The sequence below is a fragment of the Myotis myotis genome, unplaced genomic scaffold (assembly GCF_014108235.1).
Source record: "Myotis myotis isolate mMyoMyo1 unplaced genomic scaffold, mMyoMyo1.p scaffold_m19_p_1, whole genome shotgun sequence".
In the NCBI taxonomy this organism is placed as follows: Eukaryota; Metazoa; Chordata; class Mammalia; order Chiroptera; family Vespertilionidae; genus Myotis; species Myotis myotis.
In genome coordinates, this window is record NW_023416313.1 from 217,084,729 (window position 1) to 217,100,803 (window position 16,075).

Below are 16,075 nucleotides of genomic sequence, written 5' to 3' on the forward strand. Positions count from 1 at the left end.
GGGCAGCAGCCTCCCAGGGCTCTAGAGGCAGGGCTCGGTGCGGCTCCATGGGGAGGGGGTGGCGGGGAGGAAAAAGGAGGAGGAGGGCGATGATATTGGTCAGTAGTTGAGCCTCCCCAGGGAAGGGAGGAGCGCGCGGGCGAGTGCGCCCTGGAGGAGGAGTACACGTGCTGCTAGGGGGGTGAGAGGCGGGCGGGAGGGAGGAGAAGGGAGGCGTGAGCTGCAGGCGGGAGGCGCCACGGCCTCGAGACGCAGGCGCCAGCAGCCGGAGAGAAAGTTCCCGTGGAGAGCTCGCCCCGGGGAGGGCCGGCGTCGAGGCCGCTCGCAGCGAGGGTCGCAGGTCCCGCGCGCCCGGCCTGCCTGCCTGCCTCCTGCGCGCCCTGGGCCACCCGGCTCGGCTCCTCGGGAAGCTGCCGCTGCCAAACTTGGAGGAGGCGGAGGAGGAGGATGCTGCGAGCGGCGGCGCGGGGCGCGGGGGCGCACTGAGTGCTCCCCGGGGGCGGCCCCAGGTGAGGCTGCCAGAGCTGCGGCCCCGCGAGCCCGCCGAGCCCGAGCGGCCAGGTAGCGGCTCCAGCGCCGGGACTGCGCCAGCCCTGCCAGCCAGGGCCGCCAGCGCCACCGCGCCCGCGGCGCCTTCTCGCCACAGAGCCATGGTGCGCGGTGCGCGCACGCCGCGAGCGGGACTCTGAGCTCCGCCGCGCCGCGCGCCCCCACCTCCGCTCCCTGGGCTTCCCCGCCGACCTTCCCCGCGGGCCATGAAGCTGGGGTCCGGAGACCCTCGCCTCTGAGCGGCGCGGCGCCCGCTCCGGCCCCTGCGCCGCTGGACCCCAGATAGCGCTCCGGCGGCTGAGCCTCCCCATCTCCCGGCACCGGCACCCGCACCCAGGCGCTCCGGGATGGCGCTGCCAGGCCCCCTCCGGCCGCGCAAAGTTCGCAGGAGGCGAGAGATGCTGCAGCAGCAGATTGGCTTCGTGTGCGCGGTGCTGGCGCTGGCGTGCTGCGCGCCCGGCCTCTTCGGCAGCCTGGGTAGGTGCCGGTGCGGGCCGACCCGGGAGTTGGGGGGCTTGGGCTGGGAAGCCGCGGGCAGCTCCGAGATGTCTCCCCCTCCTTCCCGTCAGGTGGGTCCCAAGGGCTCATTCAGTCCCCTCCCCGCGGGGCAGGGAGCGCACCCCCGGGAGGGCTGGTGTGGACGCTCTGAGCCCCGGCGCCGATTCCCCCGAGCCGCGCGCCGCCCCTGGGGGCTCGGGACGCGGCTGCAGGCTGCGTTACTAGGACGGAAGCCAGCGCCGCGGCCCCTGGGTGCCCGAGTCAGTCTCCCGAGGGTGCGGGGGAGGGGCAGCGCAGCAGGGGGTCCAGACGTGGATTCCCTCGACCTGAGGGGTCCGCCTCCCTAGTCGGCGGAGCGGAGAAGGTTGTGCTCCGCGTCTCTGGAAAACCCATCTTCGGAGGCCGGCCGTGAACTCCGTCTTCCCTCCCCGGGAGGTTGCTGCCATGTTTCAGCATCGTTCTCTCAACTCCCCTTATCCCCAGGGTGGGAGCGCTGGCGTCTGGGGCACAACCCACACTCCTTCACCCAAGAGGAGGCCCAGGGAGTGGAGAGTCGCTAGGATATGCAAAGCCGAGGCGGAGAGCAGGAGAAACTTAAAAAAAAAAAATCTGGTGGGGGTGGGGGTGGTGGGCACGCGAGCCCTGTGGAGTCTTCAGAAGACGTTCACTTGGCCGGCATTGCCATTTTTAATGGGATGCTGTGGACCCTGTGTTTTTGTTTTTCACATTTTAAAAATATGAAAAACGCAGGCGATTTAGCAACTTGGACATGAGATTAAGAGGCAGTACCTTCTGAAGCAGTGGGAAAGGGACAATTTAGAGAGGTTTATAGTGAGTGACAGGTAAAATTTAGCCGGAACTTGATTAAACTTAAAGAAAAAAACAACAGAAGAATACTGCCTTTCAAAACTCATACTTGGTGACTGAGGATGTAAGGTTAAAACAGTGGCCATTTCCAACAGAAAACCTGAATGGTTATTTGCACATTTTAATATCTGGTGCTTTGCAATGGGGCAAGGCGATTTTTTCCCTCAATTACACACCAGAAATAACAAAACTCCGAGAGGCTCTTAGACGTCAGCATTAGAGAAGGGTTATCACCCAGCTGAGGCCGTGTGCTTATCAGGAGAGGTAAGTAAGTGAATGCTTTAAAGGTCCCGTAGTGAGGTGTTTGCTGGATCAGGAATTGCCTTTAGGAGTTTAACTGCGTTTGGTCCCTGCCATCCACGCCTGTGATCTCACGTGTTCCTCCGTGTGGCCCTTGGACCAACAGAGTCAGCGTCACCTGGGAGCTGGTCAGTGCCGAATCCCAGGTGCCAGCCCAGACCCACCGAGAGTCAGAATCTGCATTTTAACGTGGTCCCCAGGTCATTTGCATGTTCAAGGGTGAGAAGCCCTGGGCCAAACCCCGTCGATCTTCTCCACCTGCTCGCTGGCTAACTGTCCATCCGTAGGCCCTGCAGAGCTGGGACACCTGAGCATCGTCACCAGCGGAGAACTTCCTGGTCACTTTTCTAAACCCTTTGTTGCTCTTGCGAGGGGATCTTGGCCAAAGTCAGAGCACATGCTGACGCACCTGGGAGTGGAAACAAGGAACTCCCTCTAGGAAACAGATGGCTGTAGGTGCTACCTATTGTGCTTCCAATCATTGTACCACTTCGTTCAGGTGGCTCTAAGTAGTCAAATAGGGCTGTTGCGGCGAGATTACAGAGAGGTGAGGTCCTGGCGAGAATGCAGGTGCCACCTGGACCTAATGGTGTCTGTGACTTCACTTCCCATCCAGGACACAAGACAGCTGCCAGCAAGCAGGTTCTACCAGACACGTGGAGAAACAGAAAGCTGATGGCACCGCTGAATGGGACTCAGACAGCTAAGAACTGCACAGATCCTGGTAAGAAATAGATTCTTCACCCTCCTCCGGTCCCCCCTCCCCACTCCCGGCATTTGTCTGGGCCTGGAGATGGGGCCTTATGTGGACACTGATAGCCAGACGTGAGAAAGGTGGTTTTATGCACCTGGGTGGGAGGCTAGCGGTAAGGCATTTAAAGGTAATGTACACATGTTAATCAATTGTGCTGCTAAGCAACTCAAGTACTTTCTTTATCCAACAACTGAAAAAGGTCACATTCAAGAGTTTCAAAATTTCATTTTCTCACAAAGCTCGGAAGGCTCAGAGTTCCCCACTCTCTTGATTTTGTTGGCCTGCCCACCCCCCTTTTCTTGTTGTGCCCACTTGCTGGAGCCCTAGGAGCAGCAAGCCCGGCTGCTCTGACAGATGGCACGTGGGGAAGACCTGTCGGCCAGGGCAGCTGCAGGGGTAGGACGTGCAGTCCTGGGCCCCTTCTCTGGAGTGGCAGTTCCTGGGGTGTCATCCCAGCTCAGGGATGAGTCCTGCTTGCCCTGGAGGCAGTTTCCGTTTCCTTCCGAGACGTCTCGAGGGGGTTGGAGGCTGTCGGGACCCAGGGAGGACAACCTGTCCTTGTCCTTCCGCAGGCAGGCTTTGCTAGAAGCGGGGAGGCTCCGGGAGAGGACAGTGCTCCCGGCAGGCAGCGGGCGGAGGGAGACTGCCCAGGCTCTGCAGGGCATCCTGGGCTGTGTCTCTGGCGCCGGCACGGGGTGGTCTCTGACAGAAGGACCAGGGGGTGATGTATTTGGAAGCTTGGAGAACAATGAGGCTTTACTATAGGTGGATACCGCTTGGCTTTTCCACGGAGTTGCTGGTGAGTCACGTGATCTGTTTAGGCCTCTGCTTTCTTGCCTGTGAAATGGGCTTGCCTGCTCCGGGGTTGTTGGGAGAATCCGGCAAGGCTCTGGGTGGGGCTGTGTGTGAGAGGAAGTGGAGCCCCAGGGCAAAGGAGCAGGTTGGAACGGCACCGTCCTGCGGCTCATTTTCACAGGCAGGTCTCGTCTGCGATTCACAGGTCAGGGAAGAGCACACGAGTTGCTTAAGTCACGGAACGTGTAGTGTGAAGCTGCCTCAGAGCCAGGCCTGTGCGAGTAGCATGTTTGGTTGGTTCCATGTGCATAGGGAGGCCGGGGCCTTTCCTCAAAGCCTGCTTTCTACACCATCTACTTCCCTTCTCCCAGGATTCTTCTGAGAAGTACAGGGCGGGGGGGGGGGGGGGGGTGCGGCACAGAGGAGGTGAGCGCAGGCTTGCAGAGAAACAACTAGAATTCCCTTTGAACTTTGAACTCTCACCTGTCCTGGTGACTCAGCAGCAGCAGTACCCGCCCTGTCATTTAACCTCCCCCAGTGCATCTTTCATCAGCCAGAAGTGGGGGGGTGCATGTGCCGGACTGACATGGGCGCATGTATAAGGCCGTCCTGACACTCCAGCGACCTGAGATGCTAATTAGCACCAGCCACGCGGGGAACACAGGGCTTTTCTGGGCAAAGAATTGGGGTTGGTGCCCTAGGTGGTTTGGCTCAGTGGATAGAGCGTGGGCTGTGGACAGGAGGGTCCCAGGTTCAGTTCCGGTCAAGGGCACATGTCCGGATTGTGGGCTCGATCCCCAGTGTGGGGGTGTGCAGGAGGCAGCCAATCAATGATTCGCTCTCATCATTGATGTTTCTAATTCTTCCTCTCCCTCCCTCTCTGAAATCAATAAAAATATGTAAAAAAAAAAAAAAAAAAGAATTGGGGTTGGTGCAGTTTTGACTGGTTTCTAGCTCATGGTGCCCTGGTCTTGGACTGGGCACATTGGCTTAGACAAGTTCCCCTTTCTTAGCGTCTCCTACGCCTGATTGTTTCCTGAATCTTCAGTGAATTCTCTGATGAAAAATGATCCCACTAGCCTGGCCGGTGTGGCTCAGTGGCTGAGTGTTGATCTAGGAACCAGGAGGTCACGGTTCGATTCCCAGTCAGGGCACATGCCCGGGTTGTGCAGGAGGCAGCCGGTCAGTGATTCTCTGTCATCACTGATGTTTCTTTCTCTCCCTTCCTCTCTGAAATCAATAAAAGTATATATTTTTAAAAAATGACCCCACTAACTATGGAGCAGGCAGTCCTGCCTGGCAGAGGACCCGGACTTGTGCCCCTTTCGGAGAGGAAATGGAGGAGAATCGGCAACCTTTTTTGCAATAATTGACATTTGCGTTGTGCTTGTGTTGACTGTTTCTGGAATAGGGCCCTGCACACAGAAGGGACTCAGTAAATATTGGTAAAATGACGGAATGAAAGTGTATTTTGAATATTAAGCACTTTAATCCTTAGAGTGTTTCTGCAAAGATGAGGAACAAGAGGCTCAGAAGTTTAGTGACTTTCCAAGATCCCTTGGCAGGTGGGAGCATCCCTGGTGTTTCGGCTCCAGATCCCATGCCCCTTTCCCCTTCCACTGCATTGCATCTGCCCCCGGCCCCACTGCACATACCCCAGCTCTCCTCCCAGCCCAGGTAGGCTGAGGCCTGGCTTCCCTGCCAGCCCCTGGTCTCTGGGCTGGGAGAAGATCCAGCCTCCTTCCCAGTTCACAATCATGTATGTAGCACGCGCCTGCTGCTGTGTGTCCAGCCTGTGGGGCACTGGGTGGGGAGTATAAGCAAGTGTGAGAGGCAGCTCTTATCATCAAGTAGCTCACGCTGTGGGGAGAGGGCCTGAGCTCTGGTGTTTCCTCCACTTCTTAGAAGGGCACTAATCCCATCATGGGGGTCCCCACCCACCTTCATGACCTCATCTAACCCTAATTACCTCCAACTACCATCACATTAGGGGATCAGGGCTTCAACATAGGAATTTAGGGGAGACACAGACCTCCAGTCCAGATCAGGAACCAAAGAGTTGCCACTCATCTCACAGGGGTGGCACCTGGAGTGTTGGAGGACAGCTTCTCACACCTGGCCTGCAGGTGAGAAACACCTGTGGGCTCTGAAAAATACAGATGCCTGGCCCTGGCCCCAATTCGTGACATCAGAACCAGAGATGGACCCGTTCTGTGGCCAATTTTGAGAGCTTCTGGGAAACTGGCTCATCCCCCAGGTCCTCCATGGTGGGCTTCCCCTTGTCATCGCAGCATCCCAGGCCTGCCCTGGCCAACCCAAGTCGCCTCCAGTCACTGCCTCTCTTGGTTTAGCTCTTCGCAAGCAAGAATCCTATCCATTGTTTTATTGTTGGTTGGCTTCCCCCAAGTAGAACATAGGAGGTGAGAGCCTTGTTTGCTTTCTACAACCACAGTATGTGCGTCAGTTTTTCCTGCTGTAAAAGGCGGTGATAATTAAATCCACCTCATGGAGTTGTTAGAATTAAATGAGTTCCCTTCCACGAAGTGATACACACCCATGCTCAGACTTCAGCCTCCCTTTTTGTGATTTTCTTCCTGGCTTACTCCAGAGATGATACCATGTCTGTGTACATAGGTACTGGACAAACTACTGTCAATCACCTGTCAGGAGGACAAGTTAAGAGGTAAACGTCCTGCCAAATGCTGTTTCTTCTCTTCTGGAAACACATGTCTTGTTTTGATTTGATTTTTTAAAAAATCTTTTGAGGATTTGGGATGCGGGAGGGTGGCAGACTTTGTAGAACTTGCCTCTGAAAGGAATTTGTCCCTTGGCTGGGCTTATGTTACATGTTGGCGTTTAGCTGGGGTGGGTGGGCCTGGCTTCCCCCATTCTTACAGCTTTCCCCCCACGTCTGAGACTGGGTCAGCGATCCATCCTCCCCTGGGTCACCTGTTCATCTGGGTCTCCATCCTCTGCCCCATGTTTAAAAGGAGCAGCGGTGACAGAGGGTGGCTTGGTTCCCCTGTTGTCATTGGGGTGGCGGTGGGGGTCTGTTTTATCTTGTTTGGTTTTCCACTTGTCTGTTGGGATGCCTGGTGGCTGTGTGTCTTAGCTCGGGCTGCCATGGACGATACCATGGCCTAGATGCATAAACAACAGTATTTTGTTTATGCAAAAACAATGTATTTCCTCACAGTTCTGGAGGCTGGAAGTCCGAGGTCAGGGCTCCAGCGTTTCCGGGTACTGGTAGGGACCGTCTTACTGGCTTGCAGACTGTGCCTTCTTGCTGTGTCCTCATGGAGGGGAGACCAAGCACGAGGTCTCTGGAGTCTCTTCGGGAGCTGCGAAGAGTCCATCAGAAGGCTGCTGATGCCATCCGACCGGGGCGCCACCCTCGGGACCCATATACCCACGTTACCTCCCAAAGGCCCCATCTTTAATACATTGCTTTGGGGTTAGGGCTTCAACATGAGAATTTGGGCGGCCAGGGGCAGGGGCACACAAACATTTGGTCCATCACAGTGTCCGTAGAAGGGAGGCTGGGAAAAGAGGCCTGAGGGCCCAGTGGACGTGGCTCAGTGGTTGAGCGTCGATCTATGAACCAGGAGATGATGGTTCGATTCCCAGTCAGGGCACATACCTGGATTGCGGGCTCGATCCCCAGCAGGGGGTGTGTGCAGGAGGCAGCTGATCAATGATTCTCTCATCATTGATGTTTCTAGTCTCTCTCTCCCTCTCCCTCTCTGAAGTCAATAAAAATATATGTACCAAAAAAATAAATAAATAAAGAGGGCTGAGGGAGGGGTGCCCGAGAGAGAACTGAAGACGAAGATGGTTCCTAGCATTTCAGGAGACCAGCGGAGTAGGAGGCAGGTGCTAGACGGAGGATCTTGCCTGGTCAACCTGGTTCTGATCAGCCCTGACTTTGCATCCTGCACTAGGGCTGATGTGAAGCCACCTGGTGAGTCTGGTGGGGGTGGAGCCTGTGCAGGGGAGCTGGCGTTGGGACTGAGCTAGGAGGAGGCGATGAGATCCTGGTGCAGGTACCCGCTGCAGCAGTGGATCCCTGTAGGCGCCCCTGCTTGGGGAGCGGAGGTGCAGAAAGGAGGAGGAGGAGGGGACCTAGAGCTGCAAACAGTACATCCGGGCCTGTGGGCGTGGAGGTGAGGCTGAGCCAAGGTCTGTGGGAACGTACCTTCAGCAGCTTGGGAGACAAGCCGCACACCCCAAGCGGCAGAGTTATGTAACACCAAATCCTGAGCTGGAAAGGCAAGGATTGAACTCACTGCTGGTCTACAGGGGTGGGCGGGGGGAGGGGCAGGGAGATCACAGTTCGGTTACTATCCCAGCCGGTAGATGGTAGATGGTAGATGCAGGATCCAGTCTGGGGAGGGGGGATCCCTGGCAGGACGACCTCCCGGGATCCGGGGGGCTTCTTAGGAAAGTGCCACCACCCCCTTGGTGATGGTGATAGACTGGCCAAGCCCCCCTGGTCACACACGGAGGCTGATGAATGCAGCCCATCATGGGTGGGGTCACTGCTTTTGGGGTGGGCATGCTGTGCGTTGGGTCAAGTGGTTTGACCAAAGGTCTGGTTTCTAGTTCCGGTTCCGCCAAGATACCGCCTGACGTTTGGGGAATCCTTCCCCTCTTCCTCCTCCCAACAAAATGAGATTGCGCTGGGTGCGCCCACAATGTCCAGGAGCCAGAAGAAGCGCCTGCCCCGGCAAGCACGGCTCTTCTTAGAGATGGCAGCTGGGTGTGCTGCAGGCAGAGGTGTGAGCTGGCTGTGTGACCTTGAGCAAGGTCATGATCCCTCTAAGCTTCAGGTCTTCTCTTTTATGAAGTGAGCAAGACAGCAGCTCCTGCCTGCCCATCGGGCTGCTGCCAGCCTTAGCCCACACGGCGGCTAGAAGTAGCTAAGGTGGACCGAGCCCACGGTGGCTGCCACCATCGCCATCCTGGCTAACACCAGTGCACTACGTACTGGGGCTGTTCTGAGGGCTTCCCGTGAATTCACTCACTTCTCACTAATACTCCTTTAGGTAGATGTGATTCGTGTCCTCATGTTACAGGCGAGGAAAAGAAGACCAAAGAGATGAAGCAAGTAGTTCAAGGTCAGCCAGCCAAACCAGAAGCAGGGCCAGGCGTGGGTGTGTGTTTTTTAAAAAATTAATAGACTTTATTTTTTTTACAGCAGTTTTAGGTTTACAGAAAGATTGAGCAGAAAATTCAGAGTTCCCGTATTCCTCCCCGGCCCCAGTTCCCTCTGCCCTTCACATCGTGTTAGTGTGGCAACAGCTGTTGCAATTGATGACCCGATAATTGACACATTATTATTAACTAAAGTCCATAGATTACATCGGTTCACTCTTTGTATTGTACATTCTATCCGTTTCGGTAGATGTATAACAGCATGTGTCCACCGTGGCAGTAGTATGCAGAGTAGTTCCCGTGCCCTAACCATGGCGGTGGAGACATTGAATTGGAATGTGAGCCTGTGCCCTTACATAATTACTAATAAATGGTGTAGAAAAGACAGATTAGAGACGAGGACGGCCACTGCGTCTCCCGGCTCCCGTCACTGCCTGGGCGCCCCTCTGAGAAACAGGGGATGTCTGTCTGTCCGTCGCAGCAGCAAACATCTGTGTGGGCCTGCGTCTGGGTATGTTTCTGATTTGTTTGCAATCAAAAGTTATTTTTTCCCCCTTATCCAAACTATCGGGCCATCTGCTAGCAATCCCTCCTCCTTCCCGGCCATCTGCTACCCCTGACTTCAGATTCTCTGCTCGTGACGAGATGCGGGCCTCGAGCAGCCCAGAAAGCACCCACCCGGCTTCCTCGTGAACTCTGAGGGCCGATCCTCCCCGCGTTAAAAATGGAAATTATGAAGCGTTGCCATGTGTCGCCTGGGGCTGCAGGGATCCAGCCGTTGGACTCACCAGAAACGTCAAATGCTTGGCAAGGCTTTTATTTTATTAAACAGCAGTGAAGAGGTCATTGGGGCATAACATTTTACTTTAAAAAAAAAAATAAGAAGGAAAATGTGTTGGAAGAATTTGCAGTGTCTCCTGAAAGGACAGTGGCCGTCCCCCGTGGGACAAGGACAGAAAGTCACTGCCCAAGGGGTCGTCCCGCTGCCGATGGTCTGCGGGCCTACAGCCCCCTTTGCTGATGCGGCGCCAGCCCTGGAGCTCGAGGTAATGGCCCGAGACACGCAACGCAATGTGCCGCCTCAAGCGTCTGCGCACCCGCGCTGTGCGAGGCACCGAAGCTGGAGGGGACCCAGCCCTGCCATGGGGCGTGCCCAGGGGAATCAGGGACACAGGCAAGGGTGTATATAGCAGACAGAGCGGCCTGTGGCAGGGACCTCTGGAGCGGTAGCGACGTTCAACCCTGCACCACAAGAATGTTTAAAACATGCAGCACCTGACTTATCAGCCAGGGGCACTGACCTCTTTCCCTTAGATCAGTGGTTCTCAACCTTCTGGCCCTTTACATACAGTTCCTCATGTTGTGACTCAACCATAAAATTATTTTCATTGCTACTTCATAACTGTAATGTTGCTACTGTTATGAATCGTCATGTAAATATCTGATATGCAGGATGGTCTTAGGCGACCTCTGTGAAAGGGTCGTTCGACCGCCAAAGGGGTCGCGACCCACAGGTTGAGAACCGATGCCTTAGATTAGTGGTTCTCAACCTTGGCCACACATTAGAATCACCTGGGAATCTTTTTAACATCCTGATTTCTGGGCCTCATCCTCCGGATATTCTGTTTCTTTGTGATGGGGTGGGGCCACAACATGAGTAACAAAGAAACAGAATTTCCAGAGGATGAGGCCCAGAAATCAGGATTTTAAAAAGATTCCCAGGTGATTCTAATGTGCAGCCAAGGTTGAGAACCGCTGCCTTAGATGGAGAAATAAAAAAATGACAATAGCCAACGCAACAATAGCCATTCGGTGTGAATGAATCAAAATTATACATTTTTTTGGGGGTGGGGTGGGGTGTCAGATCAGCAAAAAAAATCTATTTTTTGGCGTGCCACAGAATTTTAGTAACTAGTTTATGTGCCGTGAGATGAAAGAAGTTGGACACCGCTGCTCTGGAGGAAAGAGCTTGGTGGTTCGGGGCAAGGGTGCCCGCCCTGGAGGAGATGCCGGGGAGGGGGCAGAGGAAGGACGTTCGGAGCAGCCGCCCAGCACAGTGCGCCGGAACGTGCCCTCTGAGCCACGGGAGCAGCACCTCCCCACCTGGGCAGTGCCTACTGGCAACCACCGCGTCTCGCTCATTGGCTGTCGGAGGGGAGAGAACACAAAACCTCCTGAGATGGCCAGGCACAGTGTACGTAATTAGGCTTTGGGGATTTAGCACGGAGGGTGCGGCTGAATCAGATGACTTTGTTGTTTTTTAAGTCGAAGGAGGGGGTCTGGGACATGGGGGATGCTGACCCAGGATGAAGTTGGAAAATTAGCTCACAGTGGTCCTGCGAAGCCACAGGCAGGGCCGTCACCCCAATTCACAGGAGACGCTGGGCCCAGCGATGGCTCAGGGCAGATGGCAGCTGTCCTGATGGAGGTATTTGCCGGTCTTTCCCCACTGGCCTGTCAGCTCCCGGGGGGGCAGGGCTGTGTCCCAGGCGTATACTCAGCTTGTAGCAAATGGTGACTGGATGGATAGGTCCCTCATTCTACCCGTCAGGGAGCCGTGTCCTACAAAAGCAGCTCCTGTGTCCCTGGCTGTCCAGTCTAGCCTGTTGATGCCTTGGGACAGATCAGGACATCCAGCCAGGAGGAAGCAGGGGTTAAGAGCTCCAGGGGTTAAGAACATGGACTCTGGAGCCAAGCTGCCTGCCCGGGCTCCGGTCCTGCCTCTCCCCTAATTCCTTGACGCTGAACTAGTTATGTTACCTTCTGACAGCAGGGCAAGGGCAGGGGCAGGGTTTGTTTTGTTCACTGGTGTCTCTAAGCTCTAGAGCAGTGAGTGGTGTGTGTGTCTGCATGTGTGTGCGTGTGAGCACGTGTGTGCAGGAGTCCATACAGTCCCTTCCTCACGGGGCTGTGAGCACTACATCTGCTCATCTGTGTCAAGTGCTTACCAGAGTGCCCGGCACAGGGCAAGCGTTCTACACATTTTTTTTGCTGCTGAAATGACCTCTGAAAGAGAACTTGAACCGTAACGTTAGAGGGTACATTCTTGGACCTGACCTCTGCTGAAGGATTGAGGGTGAGCTTTGCTAAGTGCAGGACTTGCTTTACGTTGAGTTAAAGTTAAAAAGGAATATCTGGTCTTACGTTTGCTTGTTATCAATTCTTTGAGGACAAGAAGTTGTTGACTTTTTGCATGACTGATGCTGAGAGTGTCCAGACCATGCAGGCGGGGGGGGGGGGGGGGGCGGGGGTGGGGGGGGGGGAGAGAGAGAAAGACAAAATGTTCTACATCTGCTCTTTCTGTTGGTCATGTGGGACCCGGTGAATGAGATCTTGAATTTGGAGGCCAGAGTTTGTGCTCTGGCCCTGACACAGTCTGTGCAATTTTTCGCAAGTCACTCTGCCTATCGCAGCCTTAGTTTTCTACCTGTGAAATGGGCCCAATGATGATGCTGTTTATCACACAGGCTTTTAAGGATTCAGTGCAAAGTGGTGTGCAAAATATTATTGTTGTTGTTTGCATAACTGTAGTGGATGCCTAACCCTTTGAAGAACACGCCCTCCTTGTGAAACAGAGAAAATCAGTTATCTGGGGCTTTTCAGAATTGATCATAAAACCACAAATGGGATTGGGCAGAAGCGTTGTGCTTGGCTCGTGTGCGGCAAAGGGCCTGTTGGCGGTGTCTCTGGCCAGAACAGAGAGATGGTCAGCCAGTGGTTCTCAACCTTCCTAACGCCGCGACCCCTTAACACAGCTCCTCATGTTGTGGTGACCCCCACCCATAAAGTTATTTTCGTTGCTACTTCATCACTGTAATGTTGCTAGTTATGAATCGTCATGTAAATATCTGAAATGCAGGATGTATTTCCATTGTTCGCGACCCACAGGCTGAGAACCGCTGAGACCGTCTTTCCTGGGGCCTCCCCATCAGTTTATTCATTGCACACCATCGACATCCGACGTTGACTCCGCTGCACATGCCACGTTCAGGGACCAACCTTTTAGCTGGGCTGGCCCCACATCGGCTGGCTCGGCCCTGTGCCTGAGTTTTATTTTTATTAAAGTAACCACACATGCGAACAAACGACCCCGGTTAGGAGACCGCCTGGGAGCCGTTTCTCCGCGCTCAGGGAGGAAGGCATTCTTGGGTTTATGGCTTGGTTTCTGGACGACGGCTGGTTGAGCAGCCCTGTCTGCTGGGCCTGTAGGGAAACACAAACTGACCTGGATGTGGATGGAGCCTGCCTCCAGGGAGCCCCCATTCTGGTCAAGAGGATCCAAATCTACAGAGCGAACCTGTAATACAGGGGAGAGGGCGACGTGCTGTAATCCTGGGCGTAAGAACAGAAGGGGACCGAGAAGTGCTCAAGGTCAGCGTCACAGTGGAGGGGCCCCCGAGGTGGCGCAAGTGTGACTTTCAGAGGAAAATAATGGAGCGGACACGTGGGCAGCCCTCGCACTGCCTCGCGGAGCCTGTGCCAGTCCCGTGAGCGGAGGGTAGAGGCATTATGGTTGGGATTACGTCCCATCGGCACAGGATGCGAGTCAGGCACAGAGGGGTTAAGGGACTTGCCCCGGTTCTCCTGGCTGGGACTGGGCAGAGCAGGGATTTGAGCTGGGGCAGCCTGGCCCCGGAGGCTGTGCTCTTTGGGGGAAGAAGATGGAGGGTCCCCGGCCGCTGGGTGAGCGTGGGCACAGGTGGGTGGGTAAGGCAGGCGGGTCATCCTGTCGTGAGTGTGTGTGGGCCCGAGAGCCTTCACCCCAGAGGCTTTGGGACTTTACCCCGAAGGGTGGAGGTCGTGGCTGGTCGCCGGGCACGTCTGCGTCTGAGGAAGGTGACTGCTGGCAGCGCGGGGGTAACTTCAGTTGAGATATGTGAAACGTTTTAGCATAAACTCTCTAAGGCCACAATAAAGTGAGCACAGAACCATTGGGAATTATCGATGTAGCCCAAAGGGACAGTCGTGTGCGAGATGTCGAGGCAGCTGCAGGTGTCGGCAGGTGTCCGATGTGCGAGCTGAGGTGGGAGGCTCGGCTCTGCTCACAGGTGCAGGTAAACCGTCCACATTATCCAAGAGGGGCGTACAGGGAGCACCCCTTCTTTCCTTTAGATTCAGACCCTCTGTGGGGACCTTCATCCAGGAAAGCCTGCACCAGGCACAGGGGTTGGCTTCTGCCCTATATTTCATTCTCCAAAGTGCACATCCAACGTCCTCCTGGGGCATCCGCAGGTGGGACACTGGAGGGACGTCAGGACCAGGGAGAAACCCCGGCCCCAGAGAGCCTGCAGGTTGGAGGGAGGGGCAGGTGGACTCGGGGTCCCCGGGGTGACCGGGATGGCACACTGTGACCCAGCATGCGGGAGGCGTCGCGGAGCATGCAGCATCGGAGCTGCTTGGGTATTTGCTGGACCGATGGGGTGCGTGAGGCATTCCTGGCAGCGGATTTGGTGATGGCAGGAGCAGGGTGGAAAGAGCGAGCCTGGCCGGATCATGGGCGAGGCCGGTGTTTTCAGCTGGTTGAGTTCGGGCCGCGGGCAGGCTCTGCCGCTGCATCGTGCCAAGAGCCAGGCGCCCCCCTTCAGAGGCCAGGCCTCCATCGGGCTCGTGTGGGACTTGAGGCGCAGGAGCGATTGCTCTCCTCTCTCCTGGAGCTGCTTACCTTTCCGCCCACACAGGAGGCCTGTGGCCCCGGCGGGGCAGGGAGCTGAGGGGATGACAGAGACGAGTTTTTGTCCTGTGGTGGGGGGAGGGCACTGTGTTCCTGGTGCCCCCTCTGCACGTTGCCGGGCATGTTGAGACGCCCTGTTTATTGCACTTGCTCTCAGCAGGGCCCAACCCCACAGGATTGTGCAGAGGCCCCAGTGCAGAGGCTTTGGCCATCAGCAGCGCGTGGGCATTTTAACAAAACCCTGGGGAAGAGTTATGAAATGTGGAGCGTTGCTCGTGCAGACAGAAGCAAGCCTGTGGGCCTCTCTCTGGGGGCAGCCGGCACCCCGCGCCTCCTCCTGCTTCTCTCTGTGTGCTTTTCCCCCCACGCGATGGGTATGCGAGGGGGTGGCTGAGTCCTCATCCTGAGAGAGGATTTATGTCGCCACCTGGGCACCTTCTTTGGAGATGAGCATCGAGACGGGTGGCCAGTCATGCTCCCGGGAGACGGCAGGTGCCCTGGCCTGGCCCGGGGTGCGGGCAGAGCGGCGGGCGGCACTTGGCAGAGTAGGACACAATCCACAAGACGTGGATGGCAGCCAGAGTGGGAGTCCCTGCCGGAGAGGCTGGCCGCGGCCTGGAGAAACCAGCGCCAGAAAGAGGTGGAAACTCCCGGGGGCCCGCAAGAGCGCCGATAAAGGTGATTAATGGAGCAGATAGAATGGCTTCTGAGCAAAGATTAGAGCCGCTCAGTTGCTCTGGCTTCTTAGCTGAGCCTCTGTGAAGGGGGCTGTGTGGGGACGGGGTACCTGAGACGGGTCTGCACTGACTCACCTGGTTGCCAAGGCGGCACCTGCAGAGCCCTCAGGCCCCGGAGAGACAGAGCCAGGGGCAGGTCCCCTCCCCTACCTGCCTCTTAAAGGAAACCCTGGCTTCTCAAACAGCCTCCGCAGGACAATGGAGGGACATCCCCTCACCTGGGATATTCCCATTAGGCCCGGCCGCGGGCGCGAGGGAGGGTCTGAAGCCAGCGGCCCTGTGCCCGCAGCCGAACGGACTGGCTGGGCTGTTGCAGCTTTTCTCTGATTTCTAGATAAGTCTCCGTGGGCTTCGGAGGCAGCAGCCCCTGAACGAATTGCTCTCAGGTGGCTTTGATCGCTTAAGCCGCGCTTGTTTTCCCTGAGCTGGCGAAAACCCCAACGTAGCGTAGGGTGACCAGTCGCTAATGACTTGCGGGCGTCAGCGTCAGGAGGAGGGATGAAAGAAGGGGAGGAGGGGGCTGTATCTGATTTGCAGACCGCAGGCAGGCGCTGGGAGGGTGTTCACAAGGAATACTCGGCTCACACAGTCAAGTCAGGAGGGGCCCGAGAGATCATGGGCGAAGGTCCGAGTGTTGTCGGAGCTCCCAGCTGTGCGTCTCCATCTCCAGGGCCCAGGGTCACCCGGGAGCGTGTTAAATGCAGCTGTGGTGGGGCCTGGGGAGGGGCCTGGGCTCTGCATTTCCCACCA

At 56.3% G+C, this 16,075-nt stretch overlaps 1 protein-coding gene across 2 annotated transcripts in view; it reads left to right on the top strand.

The window, feature by feature from the left end:
• The first annotated feature begins 255 nt into the window (after positions 1-255).
• SLC24A4 (solute carrier family 24 member 4) overlaps positions 256-16,075 on the top strand; it is a 117,697-nt gene continuing 101,877 nt past the window's right edge. Inside the window, exons 1-2 of one of the 2 annotated variants that reach the window (XM_036315810.1) lie at positions 256-1,026; positions 2,831-2,938. In XM_036315810.1, the coding sequence (XP_036171703.1) occupies positions 897-1,026; positions 2,831-2,938 (238 nt within the window). In that variant the 5' untranslated portion in view covers positions 256-896. The remainder of the gene's footprint in view (positions 1,027-2,830; positions 2,939-16,075) is intronic. The other variant, XM_036315799.1, reaches the window with a different exon arrangement.